This window comes from Orcinus orca, chromosome 9 (assembly GCF_937001465.1).
Source record: "Orcinus orca chromosome 9, mOrcOrc1.1, whole genome shotgun sequence".
NCBI classification, from domain to species: domain Eukaryota; kingdom Metazoa; phylum Chordata; class Mammalia; order Artiodactyla; family Delphinidae; genus Orcinus; species Orcinus orca.
Genome location: NC_064567.1, coordinates 32,925,160 through 32,949,646, shown reverse-complemented (window position 1 = coordinate 32,949,646; position 24,487 = coordinate 32,925,160). Strand labels below are relative to the sequence as shown.

Here is a 24,487-nt window from a genome sequence, read left to right as displayed (position 1 = left end):
TTCCCTTTAGCCACTGTTAGTTATTTAGGTAATTAAGAAGCAGGCATTTTTAATTTTGAGAAGGCTTAAATAAGTTTTGATGGTGTATGTGTGTGCTTAATATATTATTTCATAGCAATTTAAAAGTGAAAATTTTAAAAGGTGCATTCAGTATTTAAACCTTTCTTGAGCCCAGCAAGGACATTATAATACAAATGGACATTGATAGATTCTATGTAAAAAGATAAATTGCATCCTGAGATTACACCGGGTCGTCTCACTGATGTAGGCATCAAACACAATTACGGTTTCTCATTTATAATGAAGAACTGAGAAAGATTCTGATTTCTGAACCCAAGTAGTGAGAAAGTAGGAAACTGGGAGGAAAAGAAGCAAAGACAAAGAAAGAACAACAAGGCCCCTTCTCCCTGCCCTGCCACCCACCCTGTGCTGGACTGGGCTTTGCACGTGCCAACTCCAGGAGCCCCCCACATCCATTGCTTTGCACGGTGCTGTCATGTCTGATGACACGATCAGGTTCAGGCATTGATTGAGTATTAACTCTCAGCTCCTGCCCTGAAGAGTTTATCAGGAAAGCAAATATATAAACAAATCTGAGTGAGGTCACTGTAACTTAGGGATGCGCTATAGTTGGACACAAAGCAGAGAGTTCTCAACAATCTCCAAGGCTGAGCACCAGGCATGTGTGGCAGGAAAGGGATGCCAGCAGAGGGAGCAGCAGGAGCAAAGGTACAGAGACCTGAGGGCACCTAACATGTTCTGGGCACCAGTGGCAGGGCAGTGTAGCCAGAGCAAGGGACACAAGCAGGAGCCAGATCCGCATGACCTTCTGTGCCCAGTCAAAGCACCTGTCCCTGTGTAGGCCACAGCAACCCACAGAGGTGTTTTTAGGCCAGGAAGTGACCTGATGAGATATGACATCTGCTAACAGAAAGGGCTAACTTCAGTGCAACGGGGCAAACCAAGGGATGCCAAATGTGCAGGTGGGAGTGAAACAGGACATGGAAGGCTTCCTCCAGCACTTTCTACAGGCTAGCTTGCTGGCACAGATTATTTTACTTACTCCTCCAACGGCCCTTTGAGGAGGTGCTATCATTTTCAGTTATATTCATCTGGCAGATAAGGAGATTCAGACCTGACCATTTGCTCAGGATTTCATAGGTAGGAAATGGTACACTCAGAATTTGAACCCAGACAGTTAGACCCCAGGACCAGGGTTCTTAACCACTGTGCTCCAGTGCCTCTCTGTAATAGATCATGATCCAAGCAGACAGTGGTGTCTCCATGGTGAGGAAAGACATGACTGTGTTCTCAGAGTGGCTGAGCAGCATTCGGCAGGGGGATTCCAGACATGGTCTGTTTTGGGAGTGACAGGCCTACAGTTCTAAGGTCAGACTTTAGATCCTGGTAGGTGAGTTGGGAAAGGAGGAGGAAGGACCAACGTAAAGACCAAGATAAAACCCCACACACCTCAAGAAATATGCAAGCTGGGTGAGCTCCCAACAAGGCAGGGAGGGTCAAATCCCAGAGACAGAAGTGGGGTACAAAGTGGGGATGTGTCCCAGTGATTAGAAGTGGAACACACACTCAGGACCAGACAAGCTGCAATGCTGGCTTGTGTTGAATTACCTGAGTCTTTAAAGCACGCTGACTGCCCAGGTTGGCCACAGCTCCTGGGCTGCAGCTGATCCTGCCTGGATGTGCAGGGAGGGCTAGGTGTGAGAAAATGAAGCAGGTCCTGACAGGCACTTTGCATCTAATAGCTTCATTTAAGGTTCTCAATTTTTCTGTCCAGTTTCTACAGATATTCGTGCCATTACAGCAATACATTGTAAAAATAGGAAACAATTGAGAAAAATCCTAGTTTTATGCTAGTGGGAGAAATGCCTATTTAATCCTGAAAGTAGTTTCTATGAGACTTCCTCCCTAATAACTACATATTTGTTCTCAAAAACAAATACCAGAAGTAAGGAACAGTGCATTTTTACAACGTACCATTAATCTCTCAGAAGAACAATTAAAATGTTCCATCAATCATGGCTCACTGTTTTTTTCTATATTAGTAATAATAATATATAGCTGGAAGTGGGCATACCAAAACGTGTCAAGGAAATGCAACTGCATTCATTGGATTTCATTGCCAGTTATTTTGGTTAGGTCAACAGAGCCCTCTTTCTCACTTGTTCTTAAGTGTCAGGCTTTTTAGTAGGGAGAGAAATTGTCTAAAATGGTTAATAACCACCAGTTCACCAAACTATTTTGGGTAAGCCTATTATTCTAGTTATAAAGGTAGGAATGAGAGTCATTCTCAGATGGGTGCTCCCTAGAAAGGCCATTCAGCAAATATTTAGGAAGCACTTACTCTGCACTATGCATGGATCCTGCCATGCATCCTTGTGCACCAGAGCCTGCCTGACAGAACCACAGCCATCCACCAAGGCTCACCTCAGATATCTGGGCCTCTGTCAGCCTTCCCTGACTGCCCTCATCAGAACTGGTCATCTCTTTTCTTGGCTCCCACCACATTCTGTTTTTGTTTCTATTTTAGCATGTATCAAAACCCTCTAAGCATTCTGCTTCTCTATCCCCATGCCTCTCTCCCCTCTTCTCTTCCCACATCATATGCAAGTCCTTCAAGACAGAACAGTGGCCCCTGGTGGCCCCAGGACTGTGGCTGCCCAGTGCCCACCCAGGGCCCCACACGGAGTCTGCTGTCAGAAAATGGATGCCAACATCATCAAAAAATCTACAAACAACAAATGCTGGAGAGGGTGTGGAGAAAAGGGAACCCTCTTGCACTGTTGGTGGGAACGTAAATTGATACAGCCACTATGGAGAACAGTATGGAGGTTCCTTAAAAAACTAAAAATAGAATTACCATATGATCCAGCAATCTAACTACTGGGCATATACTCAGAGAAAACCGTAATTCAAAAAGAGTCATGTACCACAATGTTCATTGCAGCTCTATTTACAATAGCCAGGACATGGAAGCAACCTAAGTGCCCATCGACAGATGAATTGATAAAGAAGTATATATACTTCTTTATTATGATAAAGAAGTATATATATGATATACTCCATATATACAATGGAGTATTGCTCAGCCATAAAAATAAACGAAATTGAGTTATTTGTAGTGAGGTGGATGGACCTAGAGTCTGTCATACAGAGCAAAGTAAGTCAGAAAGAGAAAAACAAATACCGTATGCTAACACATATATATGGAATCTAAAAACAAAAAATGGCCATGAAGAACCTAGGGGCAAGATGGGAATAAAGACGCAGACCTACTAGAGAATGGACTTGAGGACACGGGGAGGGGGAAGGGTAAGCTGGGACAAAGTGAGAGAGTGGTAGTGTATATATGGACATATATACACTACCAAATGTAAAATAGATAGCTAGTGGGAAGCAGTCGCATAGCACAGGGAGATCAGCTCGGTGCTTTGTGACCAGCTAGAAGGGTGGGATAGGGAGGGTGGGAGGGAGGGAGACGCAAGAGGGAGAAGATATGGGGATATATGTATATGCATAACTGATTCACTTTGTTATAAAGCAGAAACTAACACACCATTGTAAAGCAATTATACTCCCATAAAAATGTTAAAAAAAAAACAAAACAAAACTTCATGTCTAGAGGAAAAGTGGACATGCAAAAAGACCAATTAAAGAAAAATATGCATGTACTTTAGTAAAAAAAAAAAAAAAGAAAGAAAGAAAGAAAATGGATGCCAAATTGAACCTGCTGAAAAGAAACTGAAATTTCTTTTTTAAGTAATTGAATGTCTTCAGTGAGATAAAAGATAGTAGGATTATGTCATTGAGTGTATTCCTTTGCTCCTTTTCTCTGCAGCTGCCACATTTAAAGCCTTATAAGGAGAAACATATCCAAATAATTAAGAAAGAAATCCAAAAACATTCACTCTGTTTACTAAGGTAAAGAGACAACCTGCTCTAATATGTATATAAATTTATTATTTAGAATGTTTTAATCTCCAGTTTGAAGAGGACATAGATACATCTCTCCTGAGCCTTCCAATAAGCAGGCTGAGGCACCTGGATGACTTCCCAGGGCCTGCAGAATAAGGCTAATCTCCTAAGTATCTCGCAGGCAGGGCAGGCAGATTCCTAGAATGCCAAAAGATGCCATTGCTGCTGCTTGGCACTGCCCCCTGGGGCCAGAAGTATGAAGGCTGAGAGTTGGGTCTCAGGCCACATGAGAGCTCCCTTTCCAAGAGAGGGGTAGAAGGACTCCCTGTCAGACTCCCCATATACCTTTGGACAAATGCAAACATCAGAGAAATGACTAGGTCCGGAGACAGTTCTGAAGAAAAATCTAAAACCTTTCTCAAAGCCTAAAGGAGACAACAGCTTTGAGAAACCCAAGCCTCTTCTTCCTTCTCTTTCGCTTTATTACTTCTAGATATTAAGTACACAGAGAGCTGAGATTTTACTAGCTGGGATGTGGTATCCACTATTTCAAAAGCATAGAAGTTTCTTTGTACCTCATAGGTGGTCTGTCAGAGATCTCAGATCTCTTCTCAGAAGAAAAAAAACAAAAAACAAGCAAAACACTTAAATGTTTCTAGAAGGGGTCAGACATCATTTGTTTCATTATTGATGTCTGGGCCAAGTGAAATGAATGTTAGCTCCTTTTCCAGATATGCTTCTTTCTATCATTTCCCGTGATAGGAGGTTGATTTACTATAATAAGGATAAGAGTAAGATGTGTCAATTTGACCCCAAATAGTTTTCTCATCAATAAGCTAAGTATCATTATTCAGTTAAGCATAGGTAGGACTAGAAAGTTGCCATTAAAAAAGGGTGATGATGTGTAATGTGAATTTTAGGTGTGACTGATATCTAATATACAGCCAAGACCACAGTCGTAGCACATTTAATGCTTTATCAATGACTGGAATGAACAAGTTAAAGAGGACTCTCAACTTACAAATGACACCAATTACAATGACCTTATTAACATATATAAAAAATAACATCAAAGTGATTTTTGGCAAATTACAAATAGCCCATAAAAATAAGATAAAAACCAATACAAAGTAAGATAATGTTAAAAGACTAGGAATAAAACGTATAGCTATTAAGCGGGAAACAAATAGGTAAATATATGAAAAATAAGAAAATATCAGGAGAGGGTTGTCATTTCTGTGGGAGCTTGTGATGTGGAAAATCAAGATGCTTGGTAAACACAACGGATATGGAAACCCTTTGTAATAATTCCACAGCCCCTAAGGGACCAAGATCTCCTGGGTGAGAATCACTATTGTAAACACACCCTTAAATGAATCCATCATGCTCCACACCCCTTGAGCAATAGGGGACCAAAACTAAGTCTATCAATTGTGTCTGAACATTAAACATCTCAATAATTTAATGATATTTTAAAGGAAGCACAATGAATGGAATCAAAAGGAGAATGTAATCCAAAAAAAACAAAAATGTCACAGACAAGATTCTCTACTTTATTTGCTATTGGCCAGACTTATTAAATATAGGATCTGTTTTGATCTTATAAGGAGGTAGAGATGCTGGAAAGATCCTAGGGAAGAGCAAAAGGAAGGAGATAAGAGATGAAGAGAAACACCCAGGTAGGGCTGGGGAGGGACTGTTTTGTCTGGCAGTTTGTTAGAAGAGTTGAAAGTGAACATAAAATGACAACTGCCTTTAGTTACTGCTAGGTTCTTATGAGACTTAACAAGGAAAATACTGCTCAGACACAATCACCATTCAGGACAAGGAAAAAGGAGGAAGGGGTTAGTTGAAAAAAAAAGAAAAGTTAGGTTACATGGGAGAAGAAATTCCAAGTAATAAGAGCAGTTAATCCCAGGAATGTGTCACAAGAGGTTGTTCTGTAAGAGTAGTGTGTTAAATTACTTACTTGTCTATGTAGCTTCTCAAATCCTTCTACCTCTACAGCTACAATTTGGTGTATAAGAATACTGACACAGTCTCATAATTAAGCACAAGCATATGTATGAACACTTTCCTCTATTCCTGCAGGATACCTGGTTTGTTTGGGGGCAAAGAGGAGTTGATGTGGCATTGTGTTAACAGTGGTTGAGAATGCAAGTGGTAAACATCTGAAAGTAGAATACTACAAAATGCATGCATTGTATGTACCAAAAGGTCAGTATGAAACATTATCTTTATGGCAAGCCTGCCCATCCAATCCCTCCTACACATTGCATAGTCACACAATTTTGCAGCTTGTATAAATCCCTATTGTGATTTAAACTCATGAGAGAGTGTGGCTTCTGCAAAGGGTGGCTGTTTTGTGACTTTAGACCAGTGGTCCTTTACCCTAGCTACAAATCATCTGGAGAACATTTAAAAATACTGTTGTACACGCTCCATCCCTAGAAATTCTGATTGAATTGGTCTAGGATGGGGCCCAGGCCTATGTATTCTTTTCTCTTTGGAAAGCTCCCCAGGTGATGCTAACGTACAGCTGGAATTGAGTCTGGTTTCGACTCGCAGAATTTCTTAATAATAAAACTGTGTATCATGACAAAACTTTCAGGACTGTAAGGGCTACAGTGGGGAAATTATTACTTCTCTAGGTCCTCATCCTGCAGAGTCCTTAGAATTTTTATTAGAATATGATATTTATCACTCAAATTCCTATTACAAAAAAAAAGTGCTTTCTGGAACTCTGCTATAGCAACTACATAAGATAGACTTTGTATGTGGGATAAATCTCATGTCACTTATGTAATTCAGTCCTGGTGTTTTTCCCTTTCCTTTGCTCATTCTTTCTATTCTCCCCAAGAGGAAGATCAGCAGGTTAGAGTGTCAGAACATCATCCCTATCCCTCTTTTTCACTTGGGTTCATGGTTCAGGCATACTAGGAATGGAGCTGACAACATGCACTGGTTTTTCTCCTAATGGTGCAGAGGCCACAGGAAGCTTCACTGGACCTAGGGATGGCAGGTGTCCCACACTGCTCCAGGGCCTGGCACAGAGAAGAGAGAAGTCACTGAGAAGTGCTTTACTGATGCCAATCACTCCTCAGAGCAGATGGGGAAACTGAGCCTCAGATGAAACCTGAATTCCAGATCTCTCTTGGACACTGACCTCAAGTGTTACCTTGGGCCTCGGAAAAGTCACTTGGACCCTTTGGACAGCAGTTTATTCATCTAACAATCAATAAGTTGAACTAGAAGATCGCTAAGTCACTTTTATTTCTAAAATTCTGTGATTCCAGTTAACCAGTATTCATAAAAGTGTGGAACGCTGTAAACGTGCATAAAAGTCCATGCAGAGATAACGGTGGAGGACCCCCTCATCAATACTATTTTTATTACCTTCTTCCTAGATTTTACCAATTGTCATTCTTACTCTTAATATTAAGGCTGTGGGACTTAACTAAATCATCTTTGAAATACTGAGCTATCAACAGATGGCATGCTGAATGCAAATATACTGCAAATAAATATTTGGTCCTGAAGAAGATCAAGAGCTGGAGTTCATTTCCCCTTCTCATTTGGGCTCAGAACTCTGCGGTCTTTCCTTTTACTGCCCTTGCCTCCAAACTGGCTGTTTGTGTTCAAAGATGGATCAGGAAATCAGTTCCAAAGTTGGTTACAAACTTTCAGTAATTTTTGTTTTTTATTTTTTGTAACCAGCCAATTTCTCTTAGTTCACATAACAAAGAAGCTCATAATTATTTGCAACTTTAGTTAGAGCAATGGTCTTAAAAATGTCTAGCTAAATAGAAAATGCTCAGACTTTCTGAGTGCCGACAGTTATCAAATTCACCTAGTTCATATATGGCCACATTTCTGAAGTTCTTTTAACAGCCCAACTGTGAGCAATAGGATCAGATGACTAAGAACTACAGGACGGAAGCGCTATTACTTTGAATCATATTTTCCCATTACCCAGCTATAAAGAGTCTGTTTCTCTCTGACCCATATAAAGTTCAGAATTTAGGGCCCTATGTGATTTTAATCCCATCATTTAGCACCCCAGCTGTATGAATCTGAAAGTAAAAATGAAGTTGTTTGAATTCCAGACCCCCTGAACATTCTCAGGGAGCTCATCAGCTCCCTAAGCTAAGCTATAGGTTTAAATCTAAACCTAAATCTGTAGGTATGAACCCAAATTTCATGATAAACAAAAACTGAATAGATCTGTCTTCCCTGTCATTACTCACCTTTTGATCATTCTTTTACCAAAATTACTATGACTGGGTTAGAATAATAGAATGCAATCAATAAATGCAATCACTAGCCCCTGGCCAGATAATAACACATTCAGAACTTTCTTTCCTAAAGGAGATTTTATCGTGTTTGTGCTCTTGTAAATAGGAGAAAGAGAGAAATATAACTTAATAAATGGAAGCATTCACTAATTTATTCAACAAATATTAATTTAGTATCTACTAGATTCCAGGAGTTTACAGTCTAGTAGCAGAAATAATCTCACACACATACAAAATCAAACCATTAAATAAGTGTGGGGTGTGGGGTAGGTGGGATGAAAAAAATGGTCTGGTCTAAATTCAAGAGGTTAGTGATTTGGGGAGGGGCAAGAAAGTGACTTCCTCTATTACCCTAAAAGTAAGCTTGAGCAGCCAGAGGCCATGTCTATTTTATTGGCACTGTCCCCTTTTCAGTGACACCTGTAGCCAGCTCATAGACCCTATCCTGGCTCTGTTTGCTTGGTTCATTTATTCCATCCTCAAAAAGTAGGTATTTCCTAACTACTGAATGAAGGAATGAATGAACTCACAAGGCCACAGTACTGTAAACCAAAAGTGCCTGCAATAAATATGCATGCATTCTAGGCTATAAATGTTTCTAAAGTTCAGGTACTGTCTCAGCAAATTGTATTCTGATTTTCTAGAGCACCAGTTTGCAACCAGGGATTATTTTTTGCTCCCCCTCCCAGGGGACACTTGGCAATGTCTGGAGACATTTTTAGTTGTCAAAATTTAGGAGGTGCTACTGGCATCTGGTGGGTAGACGACAGAGATGTTGAGAATCACCCTACAGTTCCCAGGACAGCACCCTCACCCTAACAACAAGGAATTATCTGGCCCAAAATGCCAACAAGTGCCCAGATGGAGTAACCCTGTGGTAGAGCTTGGGAGCTATGTCTTGGGAGCCACATGATGGGCTGTGATTATCCTTGCTTAGACCTTACAAGGACCCTAGTGTAAATCCTTTTCCTCACTAGCCAAGCAATGTTCAAACCTACAGAGATTTATTTCATTAATTTTCTATTTGTTTAATAAACAGACTTAAAGCACTGGAGGGAAAAATATTCAAGCAGTGAGGTAAGACGAAAACTATTAGTAACACTAGGTTGACTTAAGTGAATGGTAGGAAACAACCTCTGCCATCAGGAAGTGAGTTGTAGAAACTGAAAAAAAGTTAAGAGTGTTTAAAAAGCTCTGGTTCAAACAAATGTCTATGTGAACCAATGGGTAGCTTGAAAACAGTGAAGACATTTCCGTCTCTTATGTCTTTGATAGAATGGAAAGAGCTTTTATTTTCTTTAGTGCAGTGATCATTCATATTTTTCCCATGACATGCCCAGAAGTTTAAAGAATAACAAACTCCCAAGTGTAAACACAGAATTTTGTGAGAAAGTGAGCCCTCTGGATGAATCCTTATCATTGTATGTTTGGATAAAATAAGATTTCCATGCATTAAACAATACAGGACTTTCTATTTGAGAAGTAAGCTTCCAACACTTTGAAGGGCTGCAGTTATTTCTCCTCAAGGATGACAAACATAAGCGCCCGCAAGGTATGGCTCCTCTCTGTTCAAGTTCAATGCTCTAGTCTCAGTGCTCCTATCACTGGCCCTTGCTTGGCCTATTTTTACACTGTGAACTGTTCCATGTCACTTGTTTGGTAACACTCAACATCAACAAGTGCCACCAAATCAATACCAGAAGACTGAAGATTAAAAGAAAAAGGAATCAAAAGATATGTAGCCTGCTTTGTACCAAGCCACCAGAAACTAGGTGCTTTTTGTAATAATGAAAATGTGAGGCCATGTGGACAGGAGAGATAGTTCCAGATTCCTGAAGAAGGCTCACGGCCAATTGGTCTCAGGTACACCAAATGTGGTTTTAGGTTCCTGACTGGGATCCCCAGAAGAAAGAGTGCACAGCATACTCAAGGAGGTATGAAAATGCTCTGGAATCCCCAAATCATCTCATCATCAAGGACAGTTTTTAGCAATTTCAAAAGGATGTATATTCGTTTCCAAGGGATACCTTAAAAAGTATCACAAACTAGGTGGCTTAAAGCAATAGAAATTTACAGTCTCATGGTTCTGGAGTCTGGATGTCCAAAATCAAAAGGTCAGCAGGGCCATGCTCCCTCTGAAACCTGCAGGGGAATCCATCCTTGTCTCTCCCTAGCTTCTGGTTTTCTGGCAATCTTTGGCATTCCTTGGCTTACAGATGCATAACTCAAATCAATCATATGGCCTTCTCCTTGTGTCTTCACATTACCATCTACTTATAAGGATGCCAGCCATCTCAGATGGGGAGCCCACTTCTACACCAGTGTGACCTCATCCTAATTATATCTACAAGACCCTGTCTCCAAATAAGGTCACATTCTGAGGTACTGGGGATTAGGACTTCATCGTATCTTTTTCAGAGGAACACAATTCAATGCATAACAGGATGTAAACTAGGAGTGTATATTTTTGTTATCAGAGCAGGGAAATTTAACTTAAATTTTCAAAGTGTAATACAAACCCAAGGATCATTTATTCTCCCTCCTAAGAAGAGCAAAAGATGGAAAAACCTGGTGGTTGCCTTCAGGTGAAAGGCAAAAGGAAAGGAAGAATAAGGCAAAAAGGAATTAATCTAAAGCAAAGAGAGTCTTGTCTGCTTGGTGTTGCTGCCACTTTCAGACACATCCGGTCACTCAGTCAGCTGGAGCATCTTCTCCCCCAGGGCATGTATGCCTCATGTTTACAATAAACTCCAGAAGGCTAACACACATGCAAGAGATGAGCTAATCCTTCTTATTTGCTTAATGGCAGAATGGAAAATAAGCACCCACCTGCACAAAATGGTTTCAGGAATGCCAAGAGGTTCTCCTGTTCCAAGATAGCTCCTCCATCCTCCCAACACTGCTACTGAAATCCCTGACACTTCCCCACTTCTCCTGGTTTGGGTGCCTGGGCCAGAAGCTCCTGATGTAGTATTGACCATTGCCCCTGGCACTGTCCCAAATATTTTGCATAAGTTAAGTCATTTAATACACAGAATAATCTTATGAAGTATGTACCATTATACCCACAATTTACAGATAAGAAACTAAGGCACAGGGAGGTTTAGTAGCTTAGCAAAGCTGAGATTCAAAGCAGCCCTCATGCTATCAAGCAGAGTACCATATTGCCTTTCAACAGTAGAGAGCAACACAGTAACTAACTTAATATCATGCCCACTCAGATCTGAGTGTTAGATTTTTCAGATCCTCTCACCTAGCAGAGAGCTAAGACAGCCTAAGACAGTTTTTTTTTTTCTTTCTCGAAGTGTCTTACCTATAACCACTTGCATCAAAATGAGGGAGGAGGTACAGACACCAGGACCCTACTCTCAGACACAACCGACTCAGAATCTCAGTGCCCAGAAATCTGCATTTTAACGAAGAAATGAGTGGACTAATGTTTGAGAACCACTGGCCCTACAGGAATGGAATAGGGAAAGGTACAATGTTATGGTAAACCAGAAAAAGCCACAGAGAGGTGACAAGGCAATGGGGACCCTCGTAACCAATGGTCAATGACTCAGGGGGTCCTGACCAGAGAAGAGGTTGGTTGCTGGAGAGTGAGGGTAATGCTGAGCATGGAGGTTTGACAGCAGAAGGAGGCCAGCCACATCCTCTGGCTTGGATTCACATGCCCTGTCCTGGTAGAAATGGTTATGCTGAGTCAGGGCAGCATTATCTGTTAGTTTGGATGGGAAGCATGGTTGCAGGCAAGGGAGAGCAACCAGAGCACGTGGATTCAGAAATTCCTATGTGATTCTGATTGAGCAGGGCTTCATAAGCAGAATAAGGACTGGTGTGGGGTTAAAGAGAGTTGTGTGATGGAGGATCCAAGAGACCTAAGTCCTGCGTTTGGTTCAGTCACTGATTACAACCTCCCTGAGACTCAAGTTCCTGGTCTGTAAAATGGGGAAAATAACACCTGCCTTGAAGGTCCTCACATACAGGATGTGATGAACCAATTGAGTCATATAGTACTCTATAATGTATGTCATTGCTTTTCCAAAACCTCTGTACAACTCTTCTGCCTCAGAATATATCCGCCACACTCATGCCCTAAGTCCATTAATGACACAATAAAGGACAGTTGGAGATGATGCTCTGCCTTGCTCTGTGCATCCCCCTATACCCCTGCCAGGAAAAAGAACATAGTCACCTAAATTCATTCTAAAGTACAAATTACAATGTAGGCCTCCTGCACTGGGGAAACACACACACACACACACACACACACACACACACACACGAAAACATGAGGAAAAGTGGAGACTAGAGACACCAAAGAACAAATTCACTCTCCTCACTCTATCTCTTCCCCACTGGTGTGCTCTACTGATTCCCCGAAGAGCTGGGCTGCTACTTCTGCTTCCACCCCTGCTTCCCCTCCTCAACATACTCCAGTGCGTGCCCCCTGCTTTGGGGCCAGATCTACACAACTGTAGTTATTCAGATCATTGAGGCAAAACCCAACAAAGCAACAACATGCTTTAACCAATATTTTCTAAATCATTCTTCCTTAAAGCTGAAGACTTCTGAGTTTGAATTGCCCCCTCCTCTGTAGGCTTTCCATGCCGTTCAAGTAACTTAAATGATAACCAACCCTACACTTCATTTTGATCAGATCGTGGTATTATAGAGCTATGGTGAAAAGAACATCTTTTTTAATAAAATGGGATACCAAAAATATCGATAAATAAAAGTGCACTTGTGAAATTGGAAAAGAATTCATAGTAGATAATATGATAGTTAATGTATGCCTACATTCTTTCAATGGACATTTATAGCTCCTTTAAAATATTATACATATTGAAGGAATATTTGCTAATTAATGTGTGCATAGTACTACTAGGAATTGTGGAGGATACCAAGATGGGTACAACAGATACAGACCTACCCTAGGTCCTGGTTTGATCCATTTATTTATTAGTTAAGTGACCTTTCCTTATTGGGGAAATAAAAGACTATTTTCCTTTCTTGTTATGAAGATAACCTAGAACTTCACAAGTTTGTGAAGAGAAGCAGATGAGTGAAATAGGACACTATATGTATAAAATATCATTATTCTGAGGTCTCTGTAATGTCTGAGAAGCAACAACAGGGAGGTCAATCCAAAGAGAGACACTCAAGGGTCCCAGCTAGAGGCCCAGGCCAGGGACTGCAGGTCCCCTCTGCACCCCTCTTTCTACACCCAGCCCTCTTCTCTCACTCAGAGGTAGGTATATACCCACCTTTCTGTCCTCTTTCAGCTTGAAACCCTGGTTAGTAATGCAGCCCTCTCCCTTCAGGCAATCCTGTGCTCTCCCACAAGGTGAAGTTGCCTAGCACCTGCTACCCCAAAGCAGCCCAAGAACACTTCAATGTTCCCACCCCAGGTTTACATTTTTCCTAGGACCGTGTGTGGATCCTCTGGAAATCCAAGCAATCATAAGCATTAAGAATACAGTCCAGGCCTCCTCTTTTCAATCGGGGCTGGAAGAACACTGCAGCTTTTTTCCTACAGTGGTGCTAGTTCAGCCCAGTAAACAAATGGGTATTTTGCCTTTGCCCCTGAGAAAACACATAGGCATTAGAGCAAAGTTCCTGTGTTCTGGTAACATTTAATTGTGCTGGTTCTCAGCCCTCTCTACACCCACACACTCATGGACAACATTTATTTCACTGACTTCAAAGGCTGTTCAACATGTTGGAAATATGTGAGAGAACACTGAGGGGAGTTTGAAATTAGTCTCAACCCTCCTTCTGTATGTGTGGGTTTGGTTCATGTGTTAGGATTTTAGAAGTACGTATTTGATTTTTAAAACATTCATTTGTTTATACTGGGTTTAGAGTCATGAAAAATAAATCAGGATTTCTATTGCCAGTTTTTGTGTTTTTCATAATAAATAGTAGTCATTCATCCTTGTCCAATAATAAATATTTATAGGTTTAAATTAGGAATAGCTTTTCAAGAGAATTTCCATTCATTCATTATCCATCAACTTCCAGATGCCAGCCAGCACATGAGGAGTTTCCAGAAAGAAGCAGGAAGCAGACTAGGGCTTCCAGGCATGGAGGGGAAAGAGTATCGGCAACAAAAAGAAGTTGTCACTAAATCCAAATGGATGTGTCATTCGCTAGGAATCATTTGCATAAGATTCCCCAGGCCCCAACCCAGAGAGTGTGATCTGAGTCTGAAATGGGCCTGAGCATCTGCATTTTAACAAGCATCCTCCCTCCAGTTGATTCTTTTGCAACACTACCCCTGTGCTGGTGCATTCAAGACATTATATTCAGAAGTCAAGATTCAGTGATGCGTCTTCCAGGTGGAGCTAGCTCTTAGTCCTTGGTGCATATCTGGGTAGAAAGCCAAGCACTTTATGGATATGCGCTGATAGCACTATCAATTGCCTAAAACTTTTCTAATATTCAGTTTGATATGAATTGTAGAAAGTTGAAAATGCTGCATTTCCTTCTCATATATTTCTAGACTTTGCTCCAGGACCAAATTCCAGGATATTTATGTACATTCATTATATACATTTTTCTATAAGCTTAAAAATTAAATTATCTAACAGAAAAAAGAGCAATGTAATAGAAAATAGAACATGATCATCAAAATAAAGATGGTTTGTTTTAGTCATCTCTAGCTGCATAACAAATGACCCCCAAATTTAGTAGCTTAGAACAACAAATATTTACCATCTAACAGTGTGTCAGAAATCCAAGTGTGACTTAGCCGAGTAGTTCTGGTTCAGGGCCTCTCACAGGCTGCAGTCCAGGGGACAGGGCTGGAGTCATCTCAAAGCCCGACTAGGAGAAGACCCATTTCCAAGCTCACTCGCATGGCCAATGGTAGGATTCAGTTCCTCCCAGGCTGCTGGATTGAGGACTCAGTTTTTCAGTGGCTGTTGGCTAGAGTTCTCCCTCAGTTAACTTCCACACAGACCTCTCCATAGGGCCGCTCACAACATGGCAGCTGGCTTCCAGCAGAGCAAGCAAGCAAGAGAGCAAGAAAGGAAGCAAGATGATGCCATGGTCTTTTGTAACCTAATCTTGGAAGTGACCACCCCATCACTTTTGCCACATTTTACTATTTAGAAGCAAATCAATAAATCCAGCCCACACTAAAGGGGAGGGTGTTACACAAAGCATGAATACCAAGAAGTGGGGGAGGGGGGATCACTGGGAGTCATCTTAGATGCTATCACAGAATACATGAATTTGCTTTTTCATACTCAATTTATCATCCTACTTACACTTTGCTAAAACTAAATGTTAATGTAAAACAAACTCTTCTGATACAGGTTAAGGAGTACATTCTGGGGGTAGAGTCTAGTAGTGTTGAAAAGATATTTTGAGGTTATTAGTTGAATTCAGGTTTCTATATGAGGAGCTGTACACCTACTATGCCAACAATAGGAAAGAGTGTTAGTTACTATATCACTTAAGAATGCTCTCTGCTATAGGTAATAGAAAATCTGAAGAGCTGTGGCTTAAAAATAAGAGCATAAGGAGAAGTCTAGAGGCAGACAGCTACTGGCATTGTTTCAGTAGTTTGGTAATAGCAAAAGCAGCATCTTCTATTCTCTTAATTATACATGTCACCTCATGATCACAAGATGACTTCTCTACACTAAGGCAATACATCATTTTCTAAGTAGGATGAAAGGGGCAAAGGGCCACACCATATATCTCTGCTTCTTTTCATAAGGAAGATAAAGCTTTCCTGGAAGTCTTGCCCAGCAGACTTCTACTTAGATCTCATTGGCCAGAATTGGGTCACATGTCTACTCTAAACTGACCACTCACCAAGGAGCCTAAGATTACCCTGGCAAGTCTATAACCAACTATAACTTAACTCTGAGATAAAAGAATTATTTCCAAGACCTGAATAAACGGAGATTCACTTGGCAGAGAAGTGGGACTGTGGATTTAGAGCAGGCAACACACATCTTCTGTAAACATCTTGTTTGTTATTATTTATGTGCTCCATATATCCAATACAATCACAATTTTGTGATTTTTTCACAATTTTGACAAAAGTCTAAAAAGATATTTTCCCACAGAAACAGACAAGGCAAGCATCATTGCTTGTTAAATCTCAAATATACTTAAAGTTTCCTTCTTGAAAATTCCTTATTCATAAATAAAATGTCCAAATTTTGAGACAAAAAATGACCCCATGGTTTTTTAATCCTGTGTACATATAAAATGTTTTTTAAATATTTCCATTGCATACATTTAACAAGATGAAATCTTCTGAGACTTACTGTATTAGCCAGCTATTATTAAAACACAATGAGACAGATTGCTTTTCTTGAACATCTGCTGATAGATTTTTGTTAACTTACATTTCCAAAATTATAGCATCATAAGTCAATGTTGCACAAAAGTATTTAATGTCATTTATAAAAATCTAGTTATATAAACTGTTGACTCCTTATAAAGCATCTATTAAGACACAGAAATATCACTGAAGCATATTTATGTCTTTGATCTTGCAGTCTGCATAATGATTCGGGCCAGAGGCGCAACTTGTTCCATAGATCACAGAACAGAAAATCAGTTCTTGGAGAAGCTGTTCAACCTCATCTGAGGCATCCCATTCTAAGAAACTAAATGGCACCTGCATGTCTTGGTTTTTGTGTTTGTTTAAAAGCAAATCTCTAACTGCTGTTCTGCTCCAAATCTAGGTGAGCAGATAAAGTTCTGCTCTGAGCAAGACCTGCCCTCCTATAGAGGGATAAGAGGAGCATGTCCCTGAGGGAACGGGACGCCAGAGTGACAGCTTTGATAAGGGATAAAATCAAACCAATGATGCATGTGAACGATGAGCACACTGGAGATAGAAACAGGCATCATCATTCATTCAGTGATGTTCAAATTCACATACAAGCCTAGCTGCCTTTTACATTGACTACAGAATGTAGCATCCAGATGATTGAGGATGTATGGTGACAGCAGACAGCTGTGGAAGAGCCTAGGAGAGTTTCTAAATCTGAATTCCAATCCTGTGCCTGTCATTAAGTGGGAAAGTATTCTTGATCCAGTCATCTGACAGCTTTGCCCATCGATTTCTCTATCTCAAATGGGACTCCTTTTCTTTAAGGATTCCTTCAGCTTTAAATACCTATGAATCTGCTAAAGCAACTATGCTTTGATGGATGGAATTGTGAACTACCTTTAGATGGAATGACTGATTACTAACAGAACTTTGTTGGGTTCAGTGCATTATGAATACATATCAAAATGTACAATAAGGATATTTTTCAAAATATTCCCTCCAGTTTTCTTCACCCTAGATAAATGTACAGAAATGTCTGTATTAGTGTTGAGAAAAGGACACTTCTCCTAACCTCACACAGAGATACATTTCAAGTCTATGTCTTAGAAGACAGTGAGAGACTTACAGGAGACCTAGAGATATGAATGGGGTAGGCAGAGAAGGGACCTGGGGAGAGAGATGTAAGTTCTTAGGGAAATTATGTGGAGGGCAGGGCTGGATCTAGGCCTGGGAATCAGGAAGTTACAGTTCTAATTTCAGCCTTTCCACTGATTCACTTGGGACCTTGAGAATGCCTGGCCCATTTAAATCGTGCCTCAGTTTCCTTATCTGCCATTTAGAGAGAGTCCTTGGCTAGGTGCCCAGGATTGTGAGAACATAATGTTCAGGGCCATGGAAATTCAATCAGTACCAAAAATGCAAAACATCCTAGTTACTAGATGTCCTAACTTAAAATGGAAACATTAACAAGAGTAATTCCTTTAATAATCAAAATGTGAATGTTTTAGAAAGCATATCTATATGGGTGAAAATTAAGCGAATAAGGCTACTGGAAGAGCTTATAGTCCTAGGGATACATAAGCAGAAAAAGGTCAAACTTGGGGTAGGACAAGTTCCAGTTTTGCCACTTATCATCCTTGTGTCCTTGGGTAATTTCTTAACCTCCCACAGTAGCCTCATATGTAAAATGAGAATAAGAGCACGCATCTCAGAGGGTTGTGTTAAAGATGATTACAGATGGAAGTTAGCTCTTTTGAAGCATTGATGAGGTTTGAATTCACAGCCACCATATACTTTTCAGCTGATAGTTTCTCTTATTGCAATTAAAAAGCTTAGTCACCCAGAGCAAGTACTTTTTTCATGCCATTTATTAAGCATTTACTGTATTGCAATGCTCTATCCCCATGCTAAGCACTTTGCATAAATTTTCTCATGTTCTCCTCACAAAAACCTATTACTATTACTGCTGCAGAAATGGAGGTGGAGAGAAACGAAACATTATTTCTGGCTTCATTGTGTTTCCTTAACCTGCCTTATTTTTTTTCTCAGCTGCATCTAATTGGTTCTACTTTTAATATTATTTTAAGCCACTTAAAGTTTTTAAGACTAAAGCAGCAACTAACTGAATATATTTATATAACATGTTAGTTTTGTCATGTTGCTGTCCACCCCTGGAGACCTGCTCTAAATTTACTTGGATATTTGAGGATAAATAAATCATGCTCACTGCAGTTTCTGGAAAGCATTAAAAAACACTAAACTTGCTTTGAAATAATCAAAGCAAGTTAAAATAAAGCTTAAGAATTTCCAAAATATTCATTGAAAAAAGCATTTATATTTATGTTTAGAAAAATTAACTTATCATTGAGAAATCTTACACACATGCATATGTTCATAGATCTTCACTAAGGACCAATTGTGTATATATGTGTATGACCTCATCGTAACACGCTCCTCAGAGACCACACTATGGGAATTCTTACAGTTACCAAAGGGTTAAATTCAATAAACTCTTTTTTGTTAATGTACCATTTAATTATGAAATACTATAATCGTCTTAGAGAAAATTTGAAAAATATTTTTTTAAGCAATGTGGTATTGAAGAAAGAGTCGGTATCTTTCAAACCAGATTAGAAATTCAAATCCACCTCTTATTTACCTGGACAACTTATTAAACCTTACATTTTTCTATGAAATGGGAATAATAAATTACAGAGTTGCTGTAAGTTAAATGAGAACAGTGTTTGATCATGATAGCCAATCAACAAATGTTAGTAACTATCCATTCCCTTGGAAAAGAATCTCTAGGCAGACGTGCATAAATTCTGTTCTGTAAAGAGATAGGAATCCTCTGTTCCCATAAAGTGCTTACCAGCCTTCTTTGGTAATAGACTATTTTCTAAGAAAAAGCAATGGACCCTTTTCTATTGTACATTCAAAATGTATGCACCCACTTCAGGGCATTCGTGGACCAACACTGCCCATCCTTTGACTCAGGTTAAGAACACCTGCTCTAGCGCATTCATTCTGACTTCACCAAATCCTCTTACAAAATAAGGTCATCTTTAAAAAATACTCAATTCTTTGGGTACCTTTCAGTTGGATGAAGGAAAACAGCAGGGCTTTATTTTTAATAGCTCTAGGAAAATGCATTATCTGAGCAAAACCCCACAGTAGACAAGTAAACTGCACAGAAACTTCATTAAAGGACTGATCTGACTTGCCACATATTTAGAACAGCCTTTGAAAACACACAAGTAAATGTTTACTTCTGAGTCTAGATCTAAATGAAGAAAGAAAACATTAGAACAACAATAAATTTACTTAGCTTCATTTAGATAATTGTGGACATACCATTTTTATATATTACATATTCTTAGGACATTGGACAACAGATCAAGAAACAGAATGTTCTAGAAAATAAACCTTAACTATTGGTAAGTATTATGTACTTTTTACGAAAGAGGTTTTGTTGTGTTGAATCAAAAGTGGCTCCTTGGCACTGAGAGGCTCCATGGAGTCACCCAAGTTCTAATTCCCTAATCCTGAGATTAGCTGGATTGCTGCTAGCAGTCATCAACTTGTTTGGATTTCAAACTACATTAGATCCCTTCATATTGCTGCCACCACCAAGCAGTTAAGCTGGCTCTGTCCTATTCTTTTCTTTTTTTTTTTTTTTGCGGTACGTGGGCCTCTCACTGTTGTGGTCTCTCCCATTGCGGAGCACAGGCTCTGGACGCCCAGGCTCAGCGACCATGGCTCACGGGCCTAGGCGCTCCGCGGCATGTGGGATCTTCCCAGACCCGGGGCACGAACCCATATCCCCTGCATCGGCAGGCGGACTCTCAACCACTGCGCCACCAGGGAAGCCCTGTCCTATTCTTTTGGTGGTAATTTTTTTACCCTATGCTTCAGTTTAGTCTATATAATCCTTCCAGAGGGATAAGAGCTCCTGGGAATTAATTGCTTAAGTGAACACATACTGTGGGAGAGAACGCTATTTGGGAAAGGGGCCAAGTTTGCATTCTGTCCCCACCATTGCTTTGTGTTTGATTTCAGCAAGTCACCTTCACCTCTCTAAACCTAAGTATCTTCTTTTGTAAAATGACAACCTACCTTCCCAGATTGGTTTGAAATCCCAGATCACATGGAGACAATGCATGTAGAAGCACTTGGTAACTATTAAGTGCTATGTGACTGCAAACTCATTTGATTACTTCCTAGTGGCCACCAAAAGGGACTAGTACAGGTGTGGATCACTGATGTTTGCATCTGTCCTTATTCAAAACCTTACTGTTTGCTCAATTCAAAAATTAAGTTCTCTCTTAACATTTTCTTAACTGCCTTCCTAATTTTCTTCTTGCTTTTAATGTCACCTCTGCTCTCTCTAGCAGGAAAACCTGAAGCTCAAAGCTCAAAGCTCACCTTAGGCTTTTCTCTCTCCCTATCCTTGAAGTAATTAAGTCCTGTGGATTCTTCCTTTAACATCCTGAAATTCATTATTTATTCTTTTCTTTTTTCTTTTTCATGGCCTATTCCAGTTTTGGCCCTACCATCTCAAACTTGAGATACAGCAAGAATCTCTCTGCCTTGAGTCTCTTCCTTTTTTCTCAGGCTGGACACTGATATCAAATTCATGTTGATAAATGATTGCATTGATTGTGGCTGTATTCCTCCACTCCAACATCTTCAATAGACCCCCACTGTATATAAAATAAAATTGAATCTGGCCTCAACCCATCTTTCCAGCCGTGGCCACACAGGTCTATCTGCCTGTGACACTCACTGTATCATCCTTCCTTGTTCCTGGGGCCTTGCTCACTGCATTTTCAAGATCCCTTCTTCCTTCCTTTCCAAATCATACTCCATTTTCCAATCCCTGCTCAGGTCCCACCACCCCATGAAGACTTCTTGAATCCTCAGAGCTCACGATGATCTAATTTCCTGAAGATATTCTACCAGTTGAATGTTTGAAGAGTTGATAATCAGTTATGAACTAACTACCATTTAACATTGTGTGTGTAGTTGTCTTGGAGTCAATTAACTTAGGTCATGTCATTTACATTTTATTGAGTGCCATGTATACTTATCCATGTTGCTGGGTTTTACCTGAAGGCAGGAATTTTATCATATCCATTTAGTTTCCCTCAGAGCAGCAGTTTTCAACCTTTCACACAGCAAAGAAGCACCTGGAGGACATGTTAGAAAATCTCCTTGATGCCACTCCTAGGGATTTTTGTGGGGCCCAAATCTCTGAATTTCCTACAAATTCCAAGCGAGGCTTATGCTGCTGGGTGCCTTTTAGCATCTTACACAGAACCTGTACATAAAAGCTAATATATATTTATGCATACTCAGAAATGTTTTTTTTTTCTTTTCTTCTTCTATTTCATGCTCATGTTCTGTCACTTCTTCCTTTTAGATTGATTTTGAAGATGTGATTGCAGAACCAGAAGGGACACACAGTTTCGATGGCATCTGGAAGGCCAGCTTCACCACCTTCACTGTGACGAAGTACTGGTTTTACCGTTTGCTGTCTGCCCTCTTTGGCATCCCAATGGCACTCATCTGGGGCATTTACTTTGCCATTCTCTCTTTTCTGCACATCTGGGCAGTTGTACCGTGCATTAAGAGTTTCTTGATTGAGATTCAGTGCATCAGCCGTGTCTATTCCATCTACGTCCACGCCTTCTGTGACCCGCTATTTGAGTCTATTGGCAAAATATTCAGCAATATCCACATCAACACGCAGAAAGAAATATAAATGACATTTCAAGGATAGAAGTATATCCGATTCTTTTTTTCCCTTTTAATTTTCTTGGTGCCAATTTCAAGTTGTTAGCAACAATACATGAATGAATTTTCTTGGTTCAGAGCAAAGAAATCACTCAGTTTTCATAACTTTTATTTGTCTCTTCTGAGCTATGTCTTCTATTTTTGGGGGGTTATGAATTTTTAAAACCCACTTAAAATATTTTCCTTACATTTGGATCATTGTTTTATTGGCTGAGATATGAGCCTATCGTTGAAAGATAATTTGAGAGAAATATGAAGAACTGAGGAGGAGAAAAAAAAAAAAGAACTAACAACCTCAACTGCCTATTCTAAAATGTTGATCATTTTATGGTAAGGGAAGAATTCCAGGCTATTGCCATTGAGTGTACAGGTATGTGGGCAGTTTTCAACCAACTCTTCCCTCTGAACTGTTAGTGAATTGCTGCCATTCACTTTAATGATCCAGTGGAATCTAGTGATCTTTATCAAGTTAGAAAATATAATCTGCACATGATCCGACTAATGCCTTACTCTCCTGAAATTTTAACCTGTGATACTTTCTGTGCCTGAATATTTGTTATATAGATGGTGACACCTAAGTGCCTTCCTGTTCTTCAGGTTTTCCTTTTCAAATAGGGTCCACCTCATCAACTTTCATTAGGTCAGCAGCCTCCCTGAAGACCAAAATTAGAAAAATCCATTACCTAGTTCTTCACACTTGTTTCTGACTCTGAGATACAGAATCAGATGAAGTTCATGTCTGCACTTGATGACACAACATCTTTACCCATATCGAGTATGGTCCACATCAGCCCCATTAAACGAATTAAGGAGGATAAATGGGGCCAAGCCCTCTCTGGGCTGGCAGGAGTAGAAGCCAACTGTCCCCGTCTCTCACCAGCTGAATGAGGTCAGCATGTCTATTCAGCTTCGTTTATTTTCAAGAATAATCACGCTTTCCTGACTCCAAACTAATCCATCACTGGGGTGGTTTAGTGGCTGAACATTGTGTTCCCTTTTCAGCTGATCAGTGGGCCTCTGGGGAAGGGCTCATAAAATGGAGGCCATTGTGTGAGACTGTCAGAGTTGTTGCAAATGTGACCTCTTCAAAGTAAAGCACTTGCAACTGTCTGTAATGCTGTGACACATGGCCCCTCCCCCTGCCAGGAGCTTTGGACCTAATCCAAGCATCACTTTGCTCAGAGAGAAGATGGGGGAGGAGGCAGTAATAAAAGATTGAGGTAATTTTGCTGGAATAAATTCAAATTCTTCTGAACTCAAACTGAGGAATTTTACCTGTAAACCTGAGTCATACAGAAAGCTGCCTGGTACATCAAAAAGCTTTTTATTCCTCCTGCTCATATTAAGATTCTTCCCAGGGGGACTTTATTTTTAACCTTCAGTTATGCTTTTATTTTTATTTCCATACAACTGTTGGAATTCTGCTTGTTTTTTTGTTTGTTTGTTTGTTTTTTGGCCTCTTCCAGTTCTCCTGACACTTTAATTGCCAACCTGTTACCTACTTAGGTTTTTTGCATTTAAAACAGACACTGGCATGGACATAGTTTTACTTTTAAACTGTGTACAAAACTGAAAATGTACTATACTGAAATATTTTTAAGTGCAAAGATATTTTTATCTTTATATGAGGAAAATCACTTGGAAAATTGCTTTGTGATTCAATCTGTAAACTGTGTATCCCAAGACATGTCTGTTCTATATAGATGCTTAGTCCCTTGTACAAATCAAGTGCTGGTCCAAAAGACAGCTGAAATTTTATATGCTTACTGATATTTTACACTTTTTTATCCTGCATGTCCTGTAAAGTTATAAGTCTGCACAATAAAAATGTTTAACAGTTTGTCAGCTTTATTATTTTTCCTCAAAACAGGTCTGTATGTGTTGATTTCTGTGGTGTGTGTGTGTGTGTGTGTGTGTGTGTGTGTGTGTGTGTGTAATGAGCATATTCATGGTGTGTGTACATATTTGTAGTATGTTTTTGGGGGTGGTGGTCTTCCAGTTTTCAAGACCACATTTTCCACATTTAGTTGGGCTCTTTCTTCTAAAGCCATCAACATTCATGAGTTACTTCAGGTGAAAGTTATAATTAATAAGAAATATTTGTTTAGCAGTTTACTCAATGTTTTGTTTTATGTCATCTAATTTGAGCTCCCAACAACTT

At 39.9% G+C, this 24,487-nt stretch overlaps 1 protein-coding gene and 1 long non-coding RNA gene across 4 annotated transcripts in view; both read left to right on the top strand.

The window, feature by feature from the left end:
• CAV1 (caveolin 1) overlaps positions 1-24,166 on the top strand; it is a 34,047-nt gene extending 9,881 nt beyond the window's left edge. For 2 of the 3 annotated variants that reach the window (XM_004269858.2, XM_012533042.3), the window contains exon 3: positions 21,953-24,166. In XM_004269858.2, the coding sequence (XP_004269906.1) occupies positions 21,953-22,294 (342 nt within the window). In that variant the 3' untranslated portion in view covers positions 22,295-24,166. Of the gene's footprint in view, positions 1-19,910; positions 19,968-21,952 lie in introns of all 3 variants that reach the window. The other variant, XM_049715227.1, reaches the window with a different exon arrangement.
• Positions 6,023-8,489, top strand: LOC117201337 (uncharacterized). The gene is made up of 2 exons (XR_004483342.2): positions 6,023-6,150; positions 6,919-8,489. It is a non-coding gene; the product is annotated as an uncharacterized LOC117201337 (long non-coding RNA).
• Positions 24,167-24,487: the final 321 nt, after the last annotated feature.